The sequence below is a fragment of the Diabrotica undecimpunctata genome, chromosome 5, assembly GCF_040954645.1.
Source record: "Diabrotica undecimpunctata isolate CICGRU chromosome 5, icDiaUnde3, whole genome shotgun sequence".
NCBI lineage: Eukaryota > Metazoa > Arthropoda > Insecta > Coleoptera > Chrysomelidae > Diabrotica > Diabrotica undecimpunctata.
This window is the reverse complement of record NC_092807.1, coordinates 23312214-23332947: the sequence shown is the minus strand read 5'-3', so window position 1 is coordinate 23332947 and position 20734 is coordinate 23312214. Positions and strand designations below refer to the sequence as shown.

The 20734-nt window shown below is 33.8% G+C and overlaps 1 protein-coding gene across 31 annotated transcripts in view; it reads left to right on the top strand.

The window, feature by feature from the left end:
• shot (dystonin-like protein short stop) overlaps window positions 1-20734 on the top strand; it is a 733882-nt gene that overhangs the window by 262697 nt on the left and 450451 nt on the right. For 27 of the 31 annotated variants that reach the window (XM_072531657.1, XM_072531662.1, XM_072531658.1 and 24 more), the window contains exon 2: window positions 7778-8102. The exons of 2 other annotated variants lie outside the window; for them this stretch is intronic. In XM_072531657.1, coding sequence (XP_072387758.1) covers window positions 7928-8102 — 175 coding nt within the window. In that variant the 5' untranslated portion in view covers window positions 7778-7927. The remainder of the gene's footprint in view (window positions 1-7777; window positions 8103-20734) is intronic. 2 more of the 31 variants (XM_072531668.1, XM_072531661.1) reach the window with 1 other exon arrangement.

Sequence of the window (20734 nt, the reverse complement as noted above, 5' to 3'; positions counted from 1 at the left end):
TAAAATGTAAAGCTTTGCACTTGTAAAATATTAAGTTTCCTTCGACTTCAATGCACTAATAGCACACTTAAGTGCTTTTCCTATTTTTTAGACATTTTATATTTACTTCCTGTCCAAAATCGTCTATTATCTATCACTAATCGTCTATCGTCAAATAACGCCAAAACAGTAAGACTTAGACCGAATGTATGCTTAACAAATTATCTCGAGAATTCAATGAGAAGTATAAAAATGCAATGAAAATCAAATAACGAAGTTGGGACTACTTCCGATATAAACAAAAATAGCACATGTTGACAAATATTTTCATTTTAAAGTTCACTATCGAAATCCTATGTAACTAAATTTTTAGATCCCAAAACCATTTAGATTGGCAGATACATCTAATAGGCCACACTGTGAGACATATTAATATCTCAGTTAAATTTTAAAGCCACTTGCTTAAAATAATTTCTGAATTTATTAAATTATCACATAAACGAGAAGTATAACAGGTAAGAGGCAATCTTTCGCATTAGAAACCAGGCAAAAATCCCGGTGATGAGTTTACCTATCTGCGGTGATGAGTTTACCAATCTCCAAAGGATGCCGGTGATCAGTTTACTATATCTCCGAGGGTCTAATAATTTTATGGGGGGCTATATAGTGATGAGTTCGTACACGTCCAAAAATCCTACCTAAACGTTGGGTTTTCGAGGATGGTTTGTTAAACTTGGTTATACATATACTACTTATCTATAATAGACTATAAAATTACTAAAATAAACTTTTAATTATTTTAGTTAATTTTATTTAATTTTAATAAATTTTATTTAATTTTATTTAATGTTATTTATTTTATTTAATTCTATTAAATTGAATTTAATTTTAATTTTTTTATTTTATTTAATTTTATTTATTTCATTTAATTTTATTTAATTTATTTTATTTTATTTCCTACAAATATTTTAAAACAAAGAATTAGCCAAATCGGTATACCGCGAGGTTACTACACCCGTCTTGATTCTTCAAGTCACGCTAAGTAGGATTTCGGTCCCGTGAAAACATCATACCAAGCGATATGATAAGAAGTAATCACTTAAAAAATAAAAGATTTCCTTTCGTAGACGAGAACTTTTTATGTTCCAGTATAATAAGTTGTTATTATTAGTCATACGCTTTGCAACGACTATATAAATTATAATTTAGCATATTTAACACTTTTATACAAATTCTGTTAACACCACTATATCAACCTTGTTAATACTATTGACCTTAACACTCCACTCGTCCTCCGATAGAAGGTATTTCAAAATAAATACTAAATACTTGAATGTGATTTGTTTTAATGGTGTATTGTCATACTTATTAATAAATTGTTAGCTATAATCAGATAAAAAAACACTCGATCCTCCGACACTCAGTATATCGGTAGTACATGACAACATTCTCTAGAAAAAACGTGATATTGCGTCAAATACAAGTTATTTCTATATTTGAAGAAATGCAGTTCTTACGATAAAAAATGTGCTTGTGACAGTAAAACTTGTTTTATGCTTTTTGTTTTAGTGAATATTTTTATGCTTTGTCTAATCTGTTTCGTCAATTGGTCGTCTATTAGCAGCCTTACCTGCCCTTATTTTTCACGCCCAGTGATAATAGAGTTAGTGTCCTATAATTTATGAAGGATATTACATTCCTGACATCTGCTATTTGGTAATACTTTTCATATAACTCCAAGCAAGGATTCTTATGATTCATGTGCTTTTCGCTCGTATATCAATTACAACTGCTGAACTGTTTTCTACCGTATTTACAGCAACAAAGTTACCGTAACGGAGTTGCAGTTCCTCTATTTTTCCTCTTAGTCCATTGAAATATTCCTTTTTTATGTCTTAGACAGATATTATTTGCAGCACATTAAATTGTCTACAACCTTATTTCTATTATTGTTACTCGTAAAATAGAAAATAAAAAAAGTTATAAACAAAAATAACTAAAAATTTTTGAACAAATTTTTTCTACTTATTTTACAATAAAATAATGCCAGAGCATTTTGCAACGAATCGTTTTTACTACAAATTTGTATAATTTCATTAATTTTTCTGGCTTTTACAGCGTTCCGAATTTTACCGGATTCTTGATCACTCGTAAGAATACAATAAAAATGAACTGTTAGACTTAGTTTTCTATTATATATTTTTTATTCATGTCATTTTAAATCAATTTATTATTTTCTTAACATTCCTATGGTATTATTAATTTATTATCGACCCATTCCGCCACCACAAAACTTACCCAATTGACAGAGATAAAATAAAAGCGCCGTACCAATATTAGTCCAAGATATATTTCTTGGACCTTCTCAAAACTGCTTTATCAGAAGTGGGTTTTAGTGTCGACCAAGCTGAATCTGATGCAGATACGGTCATCATCCGTTCTGCGCTTGCTGCCTTCCAAGCCTATGATTCTGTGACTGTCGTAGCAGAGGACATTGATATTTTTGTCTTGATCACAGCACTAGGAAGCGGGAGCAGTCCAATGTTGTGTTTCCCAAATATCGCAACAATTATACTGACTTTTAAGTTTAAGATCGGCAATCTTAAATTCATCAAAATTTTACAGAAACATCCTGAGTTAGCTAGCCGAACAGCATTATTTCTCAGGGAGAAAGCCGAGCCAGATTTGTCCACTGTCGTTGGCGAATGTCTCTTTATATGGTAGAGATAAAGATGATTCTCTAACAGCATGAGATGCAATCGATTCGATCCAAGACAGTGACATTACATTTAACTTCGCTTCCGCCAACACAAGATAAAGCTCGTTTCCACAGTGATAGAGTTTATCACCACGAAAGACTGCGATCCTGAAGATTGGAGTTGGAAAAAGCAAAACTTTTAAAACTACAGCACCCCGAGCTTTGAAATTAATTTTCTTCAGATGAAAAGCAAACTGTAAAAGTATATGTGGTTGTCGACAAGTAAGCCTCCAATGCTATGTAGTGTCTCAATTGAACGTAGTGCTATGTAGTGTTGAACGTTCATGCCCGTCCAAGTTCTGATATTGCGAAGCCATGACATATCTCTTCTGCCTACACCACTTCGTCCCTCATCTTCTCTTCTACAATTAATCGTAGCATGTTATATTTGTCATTTCTTGCTTTTCTTAATTGTTGTTATAACTTCTAACTCTTTATTTATGGTATCTAATACTGTTCGATTCGTAATGTGTTGTGTCCTTGATATTCTGAACATTCTGCGATAAACCCACATTTCAAAGGCTTTTAGCCGTCTCATGGTATTTAATTTAATGTTCGATTTAAACTCCATATAGAAGATCCGACCAAACGTAGCATTTAATAACTCAAACTTCGTTCTAACTTCCGTTCTTTCGCAAACATTCACCTTCGATACTGAATCGCAGCCTGGACCGTCAAAGAAAAAGAAAAAACAATAGCTGGAAAACAACTTTTTAAATATATACTTATGTTCAATACTGTACTTACCTTATGTTGGTCGGGAAATAATAATAATAATAAACTAATACCAAAGGAATGTTAACAAAATAATAAATTATATACATAACAAAATATATAATAAAAAACTTAGTCTAATGGTTCGATTTTATCGTATTCTTATTCAAGTATGTATTCAAGACTCGTCATGTCGATGTCAACTTCAAAGTGCTGTAAAACCCAGAGAAATTACACATTTGTAGTGAAAATTATTCGTTGAGAAACGCCCTATAATATTGATCTAATATCATTTTATTGTAAAATAACCAGAAGAAAATTCATAAGACCCCAAAGAAAATTTGTTCAAAAATGTTAAAATTATTTTTGTTTATATAATTTTTTTTATTTTCAATTTTGCGATAAAAAGTAATAGAAACAAAGTTGTAGAAAATTTAATTTGCTACAGATAATGTTTTACAAAATTTTCTGTGGGGATGCTAATTTACGAGATACAGCGCGAAATCACTTTGTCCTTATTTTTCCAAGATGTCGACCGGGGACCAATGGTGGCGACCCTACAAACTTGAACTTAAGCTTTTACTAACCACCCCCACACATCAAAAAAATAAAATTGCGTCCTCTCAAAATGTAATCTCGATGTAACTTTTCAACTTTTCGGTTTTCAAATAAATCCTTAATGCCTCAAGGCGAATCATTGTCTCAACTTTCACTGATCAAAGCATCTACTCCATACAATAAGACAGAATACACCTAGCAGTTAATAAATCAAATCCTGGATGTTATTTTGAGGCTGTGGTCGCTTAGCGAGGGCTTCATCTTGCCATTTCTATCCTTGGTCTTATTTCTAGGTGTAGGTCTTCTTCTTCTTCAAGTACCATCTCCGCGGCAGAGATCGGCAGTCATCATAGCTATTCAGACTTTTGAGACGGCTGCTCTAAAAAGTTCATTTGATGTACATCCGTACCATTCTCTCAGGTTGCGCAGTCATGACATTCTACGTCTCCCTTTGCTTCTCTTTCCTTGGATCTTTCCCTGCATAATCTGCTCTGAACATTCCAGATTTCTATTCTAGTGTTGGACAGTCTTATTTTCCCATCTACGTTCTTTTGACAAGGAATTCGCTGATTAATAACCTGAGAGTGTTTATCTTCTTCTCCCCTGCCGGGGTCTTGTCTTCCGATGATCAATAACGCCGTTATTAGTTTCTAAAACCATGATGATTGTACTAGGTATATCCATGAGTATCTTTAATGTACTCGTTTCCTCTTGTCTTCTACATCCTTATGCCGTTGACCAAGATATTAGTTCATCCAACTTCGGGACCGATTTCTCAACAACAGGACAAAAATGGTGCCCTACCATCTACCAATTCTTCCGCCCAGAGCCGTTGATTAGCAAGTGTGGGATTGCTTATACCGGCAATCGGTCGGTGAAATTTTCGCCATATCTGACTATCCTCACTTAGTTTAGCCTGCAGACCAATGCAGTTGCCCGGGGTGTGGAACTTAGGTGTTAGGTGTCTTATGAGGACCAGTTATCAAGAACCATCTCCCGTCTATGACGCTCGATGTGTTCGTTCCGATAAAAGGTGCTACCTCTATAACACAACCCTACACCCCCTAGGTGTAGGTCTAGATTGCTGCAATTATCCAGAAGCCCAAGTATTTAAATTTTGTCACTTGTTTTATCGGTTTGTCTGCAAGTTGGGATTTCGATCTATGACCACGATCTTAGTTTAGTCGTATTCATGTTCAGGCCGAGATAGTCGCTTTCTTTCTTTAGTTGCATAAGTCTCTCTAGAGGCCCTGTTAAGGCTCTTTTGGTCGAGGGCTTGATTCAACAGCTTCTTTAACCTTTTCCTAGCTGCGTCGCTCATACTCGCTCTCTATTTCTTTTTTGGTCCTTTCTGCGTTTAATCTCGGCTTTGCTTATGAGTTTTCAATAATTTCTTTTTATGTTCGGAAATATGGCCAGTAATGAAAACCATACTTTTTTGGATGAATAAGGCTGCGTTATTTCTTTTCCTTGTTTTCTTTGTGTGTTTGTCCATTCGTTTCCACAAGAAGCTAGATTTTTTCAAGCCCTTCTCTCTAGGCCGAATATAGGCCTCTCCCAATTCTCGCCATTCATCTCTGTTGTTTGTAAAACTTTTCCACATTGGTCCTGCAGTTTTTTTTTAATATCGTCGCTCCAGCGCATTTGCGATCTTTCTCGTGGTCTTTTGGCTTCATATGGCCGCCAATTCCCGATTTCTTTATTCCATCGGCCATCCTTAAGACGTTGGTTATGTCCATCCCATTTCCATTTCAGTTTAGCTGCCTCTTCGACAGCATCTTTTACTTTTGTTCTATTACGAATGTCTTCATTGGTTTTATGGTCTTTGACTGAGATGCCCAGCATCTGTAGCTCCGTAGCTCTCTGAGTTTTTTTGATCTTCTCCATGTTTATTTTAGTGAATGTCCAGGTTTGAGCTCCATATGTAAGGATACAGGAATTAAACACTTTGGTTCGCAGTCTTTGAGGTATATTTTTATTTTTAATTACGTATGAGAATCTTCCAAATGCTGGCCATCCCATTTTTACAAGTCTGCTTATTTCGGTAGTCTGATTTTCTTTGCTTACCTTGACATTTTGACCCAGATATGTATATTCATCTACGTGTTCTATCTCTGTCTCTTGGATGTTTATTATAGGTTTGTCATCTTTGTTTGACATTAGTTTAGTTTTGCTGAAATTCATTTTCAGTCCTTTTTTAGGGATTCTGTGTAGCTCCTCAATCATCGTATTCTGTGCATTCCACGTGTCGGCTAGTAGTACTACATCACCTGCGTATCTAAGATGGTTCAAGTATCTTCCGTTAATAGGGATTCCCTTATTTTCCCAGTGTATTGACTTATCTATTGAAGATATCTTCTAGGGCAGCTGTAAATAATTTTGGACATATTGTATCTCCTTGCCTTACGCCTCGGTTGATTTTTACTGGTGTTTCGATTCCATTACCCAACGTCACTATCATTTCAGCTTGTTCGTAAATATTATGTATTAATATTCTGTACCTGAAGTCGATCCGGTTGTTGACTAATGCTTCTATTGCCAACAGTTCTACGCTATGAAAAGCTTTTTCATAATCTATAAAAACCAGACATAATGGGAGATTGTATTCGTTAGTCTTTTCTATTACGATTTTCAAAGTATATAGATGGTCACAGGTGCTGTACCCTTTTTTAAATCCGGCTTGTTCTACTGGTTGTATTCCGTCAAATTTAATTGTTAACCTGTTTGTAATAATCTTTGTAAAGGTTTTGTAAAGTTGTGAAAGAGATTTGTGAAATTGGTAGATAATTTTTCAGGTCTGTGGTGTCTCCCTTTTTGTGTATTAGTATTGTTTTAGCAGTATTCCATTGTTCGGGTATGTTGCCTTCGAATTGACATTTATTAAATTGTATTTTTAGATATGTGATGGCTTCTTCTCCGCCTTTCTTCAGCATTTCTGCTAGGATTCCATCGCTCCCAGGAGCTTTATTCCGTTTATTTCTTTTACTGCTCTAAGAATCTAGATAATGGACGGTAATTCTCGGCATAGGTTCTTCTGATATCTCTAGTTAAGCCGTCCTTGATTAGTCCTTAAGTACAATAAGTTCTCACGGCTCTCGGAGGAGTTTTTGCTGATATTATGATGCTTTTTTTAAGTTTTTTCTATCACAGAAAGACGGTAATAGATTTAATTTCAATGCAGGGCATCATCCAGCCGCTTATACATATTTCAACCTCATTAGATATCTTTAGAGCGACATATGCAGAGGCAGAGCCTGATGATACCTAATGAGGTTGAAATATGTGTAAGCAGCTGGCGGATGCCCTGCATTGAATTTAAATCTAATACCATCTTTATGTTTTAGTTCTTTACTCAGATTTGAGTACTAGAAACTAAATTCACTAATCACTAAGAATTTTTGCCTTGATAAACGGCATGTGGAATGCAATTGATTCCCTTGTCTACCAATTTATTAATCTGCCTGCTTTGCAAGTTTGAGAAAGCAAAGTGGTAAAACATTGAATTTAGTTTTGCTAAGTAGGAAATATTAGGATTTTTATTGTTCTTTTTTCTGTTAGTTAAAAATAGTTTGACAGCCACATCATAAAAGAAGTGATTTTTTGAAAACTGTAACATGCATAATCGTTTTTAATTCTAGTAATTATTGTTAAGTGAATATATTTTTTTGTGAAGAGGATGACCTCGTGACTTTAATTTTAAATAGAAGGAAACTTGTATTTGATGTAATAAAATAGAGTATTATTTTAAAAAGAAAACCTTATTTTCAGTGTAATCACCAAACGAACAACGAAATAAAAACGAATCGCAACGTATACATTCCTGAATTTAAGCTCAACTGCAACTAACAAAATAAAACACTTCCAAAAATTAAAAATAATTAGTGCGCGTGTAATGTTTTAAAAAATTGTGACCGAGAAATGTCGACACAAAACTACTACAAGGAAAAATTAGGCTTCGACCCGAAGGAAGGTTCTTACTACGATGCTCCTCCGGAAAAGTACAGAAAGACAGACGAGAAGCCGCATGGATACGAGGAGAACTTGACCAAGTTCAAAGGTACTATTTGGGATCTTTTTGTTGAATCCTTGGAAGGTACGGTGGTGGTTATTGATTTGTTGTTTGGCCTGCTGTTGTTGCTGTATTTTTAAGATAACAATTTGAGTGGTTTGTATTTTTAACGCTTATCCACATCGCAGACAATTCATATATTTTAATTTAAGTTATTGAGACAATTACTGTGCGTTCAATGTACTATTTGTAAATAAAAATTGTTTTTTTGTGACACTCTTTGATACAGGTATCTGACAACTGCTTTCGATAAATTTGGAGATCACAATATGTAATAAACAAAATATGCAAAAGATTAAACGTCATTTTTTACGAATTTAAAAAAAAATACAAAGTCCTACGACCCTTAGCACCTAAGAAACCCTTTTTTATTTCTCGGTTTTACTATTTCAAAAACTGAATTCATAAATTCAAATTTATAAAAGTCCCAATATCTCCAATTCTAATCAACGTAAAATCTCGTACCTCGTTGCATAGATTATAAAAATTCAATTAATTCATTTTTCAATTGTTTATTTAACGCAGTAGTTTGTTTAAACGATTTAAAATAAATAATTTATTTTGCAAAATTTTACTTTTCTCTCCAGATTTAGCCATACGGCCCACACTCCCTCTAAGGGGAAAATTAACTCATCCCAGATGAGTTAAAAGGAGTATTAAAAGGATTGAGCTCTGGTAGGGCTCTTTCCGTGTTATCGAGCCCTAGGTGACTTTTCTCTTATCTCTATTTATCCATACGGTTCACACTCCTTCTAAGGGGAACATTTACTCTTCCCAGATACCTAGGGTATCAAAAGGATTGAGCTCTGGTGGGACTCTTTCCGTGTTAACGAGCGCTAGATGACTTGGTATGCTGGAGTATCTCCCAAAAATTTTTGTACACATCTGGACATCGCGGGGAGTACTGCTTTCTGCATGGCCTTATAGAGATGTTCATTTAGACCTAGCTGTTTTATGTTCTCTAAGAGGTTTTTGGGAATAACGCCAGTAGTAGATAGAATAATAGGTACTGTCTGGGTACTTTCCATTCTCCATTGTCTCCTGATTTGTAGTTCTAGATCTCTGTACTTGGCGATCTTTTAGTTATATTTAACACGCAAATTATTGGTGTTAGGTATCGCCACATCAATAAGTGTAAGTTTATTAAATAGTATGAGATCCGGTCTATTATGTGCCACTGGTTGGTCTGTGAGCACAGTGGTTGTCATTTTTAAGCATTCTGTCAGGGACGTATTGATAATAAGGAAGATGGTCGGTTTGGAGAAGTCCCAGTTTGTCAGCTAGTTCTTGGTGGATAATCTTTCCTACTGTGGGTCATGGCGTTCTTTATAATCATTACCGACAAACGCCTGGCAGCCATCGGTAAGATGTTGGATGGTTTCTTAGGCTTGGCATCCACATCGGCATTTATCATTTTGGATATGAGGATCTTTAACAATATTCTTCAGGTAATTTTTTGTTGGAATAACCTGATCCTGAATGGCAAGTAGGAACCCCCTTAGTCTCGGGAGACATTTTTCCTGATGTCAACCACTAGTTCGACGTTGTATTGTCGACATATTCTTGGCTGATCTCATTGAGATGTCGCCCATGCAGAGATTTACTCATCCAGGTGCGCATTTTTTCTTGCTGAATCAGGTGGTTTATGCGCATTTCTTGTTCCCTCAGTTTAAGCGGCGTTGTATCATCTACTGCGCAAATTGCTCGATGTAAAGTAGATGTCTCAGCCTGTACCTGACAATAAGTTCTTAAATTAACAACTTTATCCAATTGCTCGCATGTTCATGAGTCCTATTCCACCTTGATATCGCGATAATGTTGTTCTCTCTATTGCACTGCGTGGATGGTGATTTTGCGCCTTTGTAAGAAGTGTTCTTACTTTCTTCTGAAGACTCTATATCCGTTTTTGACCACTTTATAATACTAAATGAATAGCTCAGAGCGGAACAAGCGTACGTATTTAATGTCTTAAACAAATTTTTATTATTGAGATATGACCGATTTAGTTGTCTTACTCTCACTGTCGTACGAACTCGGAAGTTAGTTCGATTTTTATTTGTTTGTGGTCGATTTTCCGCGCTTGCTTTACCCGAGATGTACATATCATTTTCACCCATTGATTCGATATTTTTGCCATCTTGCATATCGAAACCTTCCGGCTGAACCTTTCCTCTGACTATATTTAGTATACGGCACTTGGCTAGTCTAAAATGCATACTGATATCATTTGAGAAAGTTTCTACAGTTTTTAGCATCTGATCTAGGTGGTTTCGAGTGGAAGCTATTAATTTCAAATCATCCATGTACAACAGATGATTAAGCTTCGCTACAACAGTATTGTTATTTTTGATGCTCAAACCTGAGTCCGTAGAGCTCAATAGCTGAATTAGTGGGTTCATCGCTAGACAGAACCAAAATGGACTCAACGAGTCTCCCTGGAAAAGGCCCCGGTTAATCGGGATATCTTCAGTTTCGATATTGGTTTCACCAGGTATTTGAAGGTGAATTTTAGTCTTAATCTCTGCCATATGCTTCAAAAAGGTCACTAGATTATCATCGGCTTTATATATTTTCAATATATTTATAAGCCATTCATGCGGCACTGAATCAAAGGCCTTCTTGTAGTCCATGAAGGCAGTAAAAAGGTTCCTTTTTTTGGTGTATGCCTGGTTAGAAAAGTCGATTTTAGGTTGTTCTTTGCAACCTATGGAACCCTTAGCGCATACTTTCTGATAAGGCTCTATGATTTTGTTTAGATCACAGTGTTGGTAGGTACGCCGGGCTACACAAGATGTGACCAATTTGTACAAAGTTGGAAGACAAGTAATTGGGCGGTACTTGACTGGATCTTGGGTGTTATTTTGATCCTTTGGTATTAGATAAGTGGTTCCCTGTGTAAGAAATGATGGTATTTCCTGTGGATTAGAGATAACATGATTAATCAATACTGTTAAAAGCTCGTGTACACTCCAAAACTTCTTTAGCCAGAAGTTTTGAACTCCGTCTGGTCCAGGAGATTTCCAGTTATGAAGCTCTTTGATAGTATTCGAGACTTCTTTAGTAGTGAATGGTTCATAAGGAATATTATTGTAATGTGGACAGTTGCTGACAAAAACTTGAACTAATAATCTTTTAAATGCTTCTTTTTAAACTGCTTATTGTTTATAAACAAAGTTTCGGTGAATTTTTGAAGAAAAAACAGCTTACTCGGGTTTTAAGGGTCGTATGATATTTTGAACTGAATAAATGGCATATGAACTCAACTTTTTTGTTAACCCAATACGTTTCATGTTATTCGTAATTAAATATGTCAAAAAACCATGTTTTTCGCGAATAACTCATTCATATTCAATATGACATTGTTTTCTTAAAATTTGATTACCTATCTATCGATTTCAGATGTTATTTTGACTGTTTAAATTTACACCCCTGACAAGGGGTGGAATTGACCCCCCGAATAATAGCACTATGAGTTATATTACAACTCCTGTCAAAATTTTAAGTAAATCGACGCAGTTTTAAAGACTTCTAAGTTTTTGAGTTTTATTGGACAAGTTAAAAAACGGTGATTACGAGATATCATACAAGATTATGGTGTTAGCACTTTGCTTTAACTATAAATAAATCATACAAGAGTAGCAAAACCAATGCTCTTCGGTCAAAAATGTCTGTAATGTGGTAAGCACTTTCAGCTCTTAGCAATAATAAGTAATTAAATCAGAAACTGTTTTTGTTAATGGCAAACTGTACTATGCTATTAAAACTCATTTAATATAGTATTGCGTAAATATGTAAATTTAAACTGCCCTCAAACAAATACTGTGCTGATCTACTTACTATCTAGGCCAGTCTGGTTAAATAAAAAAAGGTCGAACAATTTTTCGCAGATATCTGAAGCTTTTAATACATAGGTGGGTGCTAGATGAATTAAATTTGGCGTCTGTCGCAGTATTAATAATTATAACAAAATTTTCACCCCCCTTCTCCCCCCCCCGGAAATCTCGGAAAATCAACATATATTTTTTTTCATTTTATATCAAAGATGTAATATATTTTATAAATTAAATTTCGGGTAATTAAATTTCAGGGGATTTTCCGAGATTTCCAGGGAGTTGAAAATTATGTCATCATTATTAGTACTGCAGTCAAATTAAAAAAAAGTAAGTTTTTACGGTGAATTTCAAATGGACTCAATTTTTCCGAGGTTTCCCATATTTCCCGGCAAGTGAAAACTATGTAGTTATTCATATTTCGACGAGCTACCCCAGATTAAAAAAAGAGGCTTCTAGCTGCAATGGAAGCCGAGATAATGTAAATTTTTCCTACGTGTTTTAATTTGAAGTTCCGATCTCGAAAAAAAAAACGGAGCTGAAACAATTATCCCCTCCACTTTCCTATGTCGATCTTTCGAAAGTACCTTCGTTTCAAAAAGCTGTAAGTTTCGAAAAATTGAATAAATTTTATACCTAAGTTTCAATATAAAGTTTAGATTTTCATTCAAAATTTGTGCAAATTTTACTTCTTAATGTTTATAAACAATGGAGATGTGATTTAAAAAAAAGTCCCTAACTTCGTTCGTATTGGTCATAGAATGTTTTTTTTAATGTGAGTTTTTTTACCAGCTATCCAATGGTTGTACGTACAAGTCTGTAGGTTGAAAAATATAGAAGTTATTACAATTGTTTATAAATCAAAAACATATCCCGTTTTCAAACGTTTATTTTGTAAATAATTTCGATTAAAACGCAATATGCATTAAACTTCTGAGATAGTTTAAGTCTTAAAGAATCCTATGAAATTTGCTAAATGTGTATTGCATCATTAATAGAGCAAGTTCAATAGTTTAAATATTTAGCCTCAGGGATAATAAATTAAATAACTTTTAAACCATTTAACCGATCGGGGGGAAATTTGGCACAAATTTAAAAGACGGTAATTCCTCGATGTTCAAATGTATTAATAACATTTGATTTTGTCAATAAAAAAATTAATAAAATTTATAAATTAGTGCAAAAACTGCTTTTTTTGCAAATATCTCTCATAAATTATTTATCAATTTTAATTTAAAAAACGGGAAAATAAAGATATTCTTGATTATAAAAAATGGTATAAATATTGTTTATGTAAAATATAAGTTATCTATTTGTCATCTAATAACCCCCACCTGTGTCTTAAAAGCTTCAGATATCTGCGAAAAATTTTTCGACCTTTTTTTTTAACCAGACTGGGCTAAATAAGTATTTACATTTACTGCATTTTAATAAAATATTTATTATTTTTTAAGCATTTCATATCCTTCTTTATGTTCCTTGCCTATATGAGATTGATATCAAAAACTATTCTAAATTTGTTTACAATTTGTTTAAAACAGTTCTTTTGTGTTTCGACCAAACCAGTCCCTTGAGTGACTCATCCATGATATTCCTCTACTCGGATTCCCTCGTTCTTTCTCGTTTTTGTCCTCTTGCCGAGAATAGGACAAGGGCTAAAAGAAGAATGTCATGTGCAAACCACTAGTCCCACAATGTAATTTACAATACACGAATGTAAAATACACGACTTATATTTTTAAAGAATCATTTTTATACTTTTCATACATTTCATTTTCGTCTAAACATCCCATATCGATTTAATCATTATTTGCCTTTGAAATTATTTGACCTTGACCAAACCACTTTTTGCAGTAACAACCTAAAACACTAATTATGGGAACTGAAAGCAGTCCTATAGTTGCAAAGACAAAAGTTTCTGTAATTACAAAAATAGTTTCTGATTCCGCTAAGCAGGTTTAACAGCAGAATTAATGTTTATTAATTTCAGAATGACAAGATTTCAGCTTTAAGTATAGGTATTGGAATGACCTTGTCATTTTTAAATAAATGATTTTTCTTTTGTTTTTGGCTTTCATAATTTAACAGCTGCAAATAACCTTAAATGGTTTTTAATTAGTAGGTAAATAGGCAGGATATTATATATCATTTGTTATTAATTTTTATTATGTAACAAAAGTGGAAAGTTGATTATTGATATGAAAACTGATATCTTATAGTCGGTCAATTTCAACCGCAGGCGACACGTTCCTAATGTAGACAGTGTTATTAATCGGTATACCGGATTCTGGATAATTCTATGGTAGATAACACATATTATATTATATTATTTGAAAACGACTTCTTTATTTCGTTATAAATTTGCAAGTAAAATATTACGAAAAATGTAGCACTGATCCTTCTTTTAACTTTCAAAATATGACAAAAAAGACGGATCGGGGTCCAAGTAGATCCAATTTTTATAGTTCGTAAACTATGTCTATACAAAAAAACAGTAATATAAATACTTTATTTTTGTAGTATCGAACATTTATTAGTCTAAAGCATAAAAATAACTACACAATAATATTCTACCGTTATAAGATATATACTAAAATCACAATTAAGATGCACTAGAAATAAACAAATCAAGACACGTTAAATGTTACACGGAGCACTCCCAAATAATTATTTACAATGTATATACATTGTATAAATCCCAAATTATGATTTACAAAGTTTATACATTGTAAATTATGATTCGGGAGTGTTCTTCGTAACATTCAAGTGTCTTGGTTTGTTTACTTCTAGTGCATCTTGATTGTGATTTTAGTATAGATGTAATCTGGGCTCAACAAGAATTTCCTTCCAAGTCGAGGGGATCCATTATTTTTCCTATAAAAAAAGCAGCTCTCTTCCCAACTCTCCTCCCTAACACGTACCCTTTGCAAATTATTGGAAAACATGATCAACAAGCGATTAATCTGGTATCTAGAAAAAAAACAATATCCTTAACCCTGCTCAATCAGGTTTTAGACCTAATCGAAGCACTTCTTATAATTTAGTGATCCTGCAAACAAGGCCTCCAGGCAAGACGTAATCGCAGTAATTTTTGATATAGAAAGTGCACACAGCACACATATTTTCACTCCAAATCGTTGTTTTGTTTAGTAAGTATATTGCCTAAAATGGTCCTGTAACTTAATCACTATCAGAGTCTTCCGATGAGGAATCATAGTCACCTAAATTAATAATAATTGAAAGGAAAGACAGTTAAGATTTGATTTCACGTATAGTGCATCTGTATATCCGCTTATACGTATTTCATCCTAAAAGGAATCTTCGGAGCGGCTATTTGCAAAAGCTCTGAACTTGAAAACAATCTTTCCTGTCGTAGTTTAGATTTCCCATGTCTCTAATTACATCTTTATCAACGTCTGTTTTGCCTTGCAATTCTTAGAAGGCACAGATTAAAGCAGAAATCTGAATTTGGTTTCGACAATTAGTTTCCGGATTTATTACCATATGTCGCTATTGCGTTCATATCGAAGCCATTTTAGTGTTGCTTCTACTGTAACGAAGATATTTTGCCTACCATAGGGTAATATTTTAATACAAGGGGTAGAAAATTGAGGGAAGAGAAACTATGGGGGTGGAGAAGGGTAAGCAAAATAAACGCCACTTGTGCGAACGGGCACTCAGGGGTTAGTTGGAGAGCTGGGGTCGTGGATAAGTAAAAGACAAGAGGGTTTGGATTGGGGCAACTACAGAAAAATGAAATAAAGGGTCATAAATCTCTTGGGACAAACAGAATGAAAATAAACCGGAAACACCTCAAGAAATTTAATATAGGGCGCCACTTGAGGTGCCTAATTATACCTATTACAACCAGCTAGTTGTAACTGGAGATATAATTATTAAACATAAAAAACATATCTTTTTCAAATAAAACTCAAAAAGGGTTAGTTAAAAAAAATAAACAAATGTTAAGAAACAAAATTTAACATTTATTTTTGTGTCACCACAAACAGTTACAAAACATAGAGAACACAAGAATGCTCAAAAAAAGACAATACAAAATATTATAACAATAGCTGCAAAATACAAAAATACAAAAAAGACTTACATGTGTCATCTGTTTACAATTTCCAGGAGTTGGAGATACTACAAAAACTTACAAAATTTACATGTAAGTTAACCTTTCTTTTAAAGAATACAAAACAAATCAAAAATGCTAAAACGGGCTGTCATAAATTAACATTAAATTTAAAACAAAACTGAATAAAAACACTTTAAGTTCCTGAGGTTGTAAACTGGCACTTCCAAATATAAAACTGCTCCAGGAACAAAACGATGTTGAAGGGGGCATTTATGCAAATCTTGAAAACTGGAACCATCTTATTTACTTTTCAGATGTTAACACAAATCTTTCAGAACATCGAAACGAGTGGTTACTCTTCTAAATTCGACATATTACATAAGAGTAAAATTCCACTTATTTTAAACAAATTATATCATCTCATAACAACGAACTGTCTCCTTTGATCGACTCTTCAAACCTAACCTCTGTAACTACACATTGAACTGCTACATACTAAAAAACTTCACTAATTCCAATAAAAAAAAAACAATAAGGAAAAACCATTACAAACTAGATGAAAATTCGGACCAACACCGAAACTACTGCCTCTAACAGCGGCTCCACTGAGAGTGACGAAATTATCTTAAAAAATTGATGGCATAAACTAGAATAAGCAAAACGCTAAAATAAACAAAACACAACGAAAATTAAGACGTAGATTAATTTGAAAACGCAATATCGGGCGGTTTGAACAAAGAAATATCGAAGAATTTGCGCCTGTGACATAAATAAACAATAAAATAATTTATTATCGACGGCGGCGACATAAAAAGAACGAAAGATTATAAATTGAAGGATACAAACTAAGAAACATTGAAAAAATTCTTCGTTATTATAATGCATCATCATTCAATCTTCGCTTATCCACTGCTGGACATAGATCTCCCTCATAATTTTTCATCTATTTCGATCTTGTGCCTCTTGCATCTAATTCCTATGACAACGTTTTAGATCGTCAGTCCAACGTGTTTGTGGACGACCTCTGCTTCGGTAGGCATCATCTCTTGGTCTCCATTCCAGTATCCGCTTTGTCCATCTATTATCTGTCATTCGACCTGCCCAGTTCCATTTTAGTGTTACTACTCTCTCTACTGCATCAGCCACTCCTGTTCTTTGTCGTAGCTGGCGATTTGGGATCTTGTCTCGTAGTGAAACGCCCAACATAGCACGCTCCATAAGGGGATTTCAGTTAACACATATACGAGGGGATTCCGAAGATTCCTTTTAGGATGAAATACGTATAAGCGGATATACAAACGCACTATACGTGAAATCAAATCTTAACTGTCTTTCCTTTTATTTCGGTATACTCTTTATGAATACTAGAAACCAATTCGCCAAGGATTTTTGCTTAGTTGAGGAGATATGTTTTGGAATGCAATTTTAGATTCCCCATGTCTCTAATTACATCTTTATCAATGTCTGTTTTGCCTTACAATTCTTAGAACGCACAGATTAAAGCGGAAATCTGAATTTGGTTTCGACAATTAGTTTCCGGATTTAATAATAATTGGTTCTAATTGCTAATCTATAGTAAAATCCAATTGCCACATCTTGGATATAATTCCATCAACATGATTGACAGCATTTTGCCTATTATTCTCTGGAACATTATTTAAGGCTTGATTGAACAATACTTTTACGTCGCATAACTTAAATGTACTATTTTTTCTCGCAACTTCGCCCTTTACTTGCGCCCAAATTTCGATGGGGTTTAACTCACAATGTTACGGAGGCAACCTCAGCACACACGTACCTATGAGTTTAACCATTTCGTCTACCACATATTTTTGTTCAATAGGATTATTTTTCACCAATGTTAATAGTTCTGCCTTGATCATAATATCAGTGTATGTAATTCTCATTTTAGTATATAATGTGATGTTTATTTTATTATTTCATCTTGCGATGATGATGTCGGACTTTCGTACCATCTTCTGGGTACTCTTTCCCGTGATATTTCCCGTAAACCATGTAAGGTTTTTGTGTTTAACCCATTTTGCTATTCTTCTTGGTACTTTCTGTCGACTCTAACGGCTTGGTGCTCTTATTTTTTAAGTGAAACCCCTCGGTCACTAATCTGCCTCTAACGGATAGTTTACAATTAAATAATACAGAACATGTGTGATTTTTTGTTCAATAGTATCTTCTTTTACATATACGATTGTTTTAATGCGCTCGTAATCAGATTTGCACCTATAAAACTTCCATAAGAAATATTGTATTTGATTGACGTAGATAGATAGACATATATAACAAAATACAGCATACAAGCTTTTCACTGTTCTTTTCTAAGAAGGTTATTTTCATAATAAATATTAAAGACAAAGACCTGGAAGTAATTGCAAGTATACGACGTATCTAGTATGCGAACAAATCATCTAAAAATAGTCATTAACTGACCGGGAATTCCAAATATGGCTGACAACAAAACATCAAACTGCACATTACTAAGAAAATATTCGCAAATTTATTGTAACTGCCTACAAATGTGACCATTTTATAAAATCCCCATAGCTAATTACAGAACGAAGCTTATAAGTGTTACAGAAAATGGCCCCCAGGCGTATACTGAAGGTCAGAGACTCATGTTGGAACTAACTTGCAAAATGCAAAAGTTATCTCGTAGCATCATCGTATTTCCTAAGAAAAATTTAACCTAAATATAACCGCAAGCCTCACATTCTTGTTAGTCGGTGGTTTGTGTTTCATATCTAATTATACAGAGTGATTCATTAATAACGAATTATGCTACTTTAATTTCTTCTAGGAAGTCACATTAAATTACAGAATAGTCAGCACGCCTTCTATTTGTTTTTATGTATCATGGAGTAATTTAAATTTATATAAAGAAGTATTTCATTTTCGAAGCAGAATAAAATTCGAAAAATTTCAGATTAGAGTATTCCAGTAAATAGTAAACACTCCATGGTCTATAACAGAGACTTCTAGTAAACCTTTCATTTCAGGAAGGGATTTTTCCTCAAATTCTAAATACTGCTTTAGTTGTGCCTATACATAAAAAAGGTGACAAATCAAAATTTGATAACTATCACTTTTATCTGTTTTCAAAAATATATGAGAAGGCATTTCATACACGTCTCCTCTCGTATATTAACAAGCACAACATTATAGAAAAATCTCAATTTGGTTTCCGTAAAGGTATAAGTGTGCAAGATGCACTACTAGCGCTGTGCAATCATATTTTATCTCAAACTTTGATAAGGGTAATAAAGTTATCTGTTTGTTTTTTGACTTTGAAAGGGTCCTCACCGAAGTTCCGCAGGGAAGTATCATTTGCCCTCTTTTATTTTTGATTTTCGTCAATGATTTAAATCGACTGATAAACGATAGCTCAACATGTGTGGTTCTGAATCCATTAGATAATTTTTCTGATGCAATAAGGGTTCGAGTAGAAAATGTGGAAAAGCAATCAGGCTGTTATGTCACTCAATTTGCTGACGATACCACAGTTGCACTAAATTCCAATAATTTTTTTCATGTAGTACAAAAAGCAAACTGTCTTGTAAAAAGTATGACTCATTAGCCATACTAGACCATAGATCAAAGACCAATATGGTAACCTTTTCACCTTCTACTATGCAGATGAGTCCATTAGTAAAACTTGACAATGGGTCAGTGGTAAATAGCCACTCCACTAAGTTGTTAGGTGTTTACCTGGATTCTAATTTGTCTTGGAGCTCTCACGTTGATTATGTAGTGGGAAGATTGCCTGTGCACTGTTATATTCTATGGCAACTTAGGAATTTTGTCTTCCTAGATATCTTAAAACTTTACTATTTTGCTCATGTACAGTCAATTTTGCAATATTGCTTAGTTTGTTGGAGAAATTGCTCGCGAATTAATGAGGTGCTTGTTCTTGTACTTGACCGTTGTGGGCAAGGGTCCTTACCCAACATACGTTCGTTTGTATAATACATTACCTAATTATGTTAAAGAGTCAGATATTTATGTATTTAAGAGAACAGTTAGGGACTTACTTCTGGTAAACACTTTCTATTCGTTAGATGAATATTTGCAGGCATCTTTTTAACAATTTTTATGTTTTTGTGTTAACTGTTTTTATTTACTTGTAGTTTTTACTGATCATAGATTGTAGTTGACGCATTTCAATACTTGTAAAAGTTAGATGAAATAAAGAATATTGGTTGATTGCTTGAGACAATCTGCTCGGATATAATAGGATTCACAACATTAGAAAGGAAATAGTTATCTAACAGTTACTATGAATCCAAATTACATCTGTACATTAAGACTTAGATTTTATTGTTTCTAAAATATCACTACCAAATGAGAATGTTAAAAAAGAAGAAGCCTTAAGTCCTAGGCTAATGCTTTGGGGGAAAAGATTGTAGAATCATCGTTTGAAATACTACAAGGTTGACAAACTTAGCATGCGACATTGATACCAAGTATACTATTTAGCATGTTTAAAAAGAAATTTATGACAATTAAAATAAAAATTAATGGGAAAATCCCAGTAGTTGGCTGTATACCATCGTTTAAAAAAACATATAGAAGTTAAAACACTTCACCATTGTATTTAGGTATATAAAATAAACATGTAGTTAAAACTTTTACAAGTGTCGTCAAAATTTATACAGTAGCAGCATAACGTTTTCGATCTAATCAGATCATCTTTAGTGCCTTATGTACTTGAAGCTAACAATGAAATTAGTGGCTAT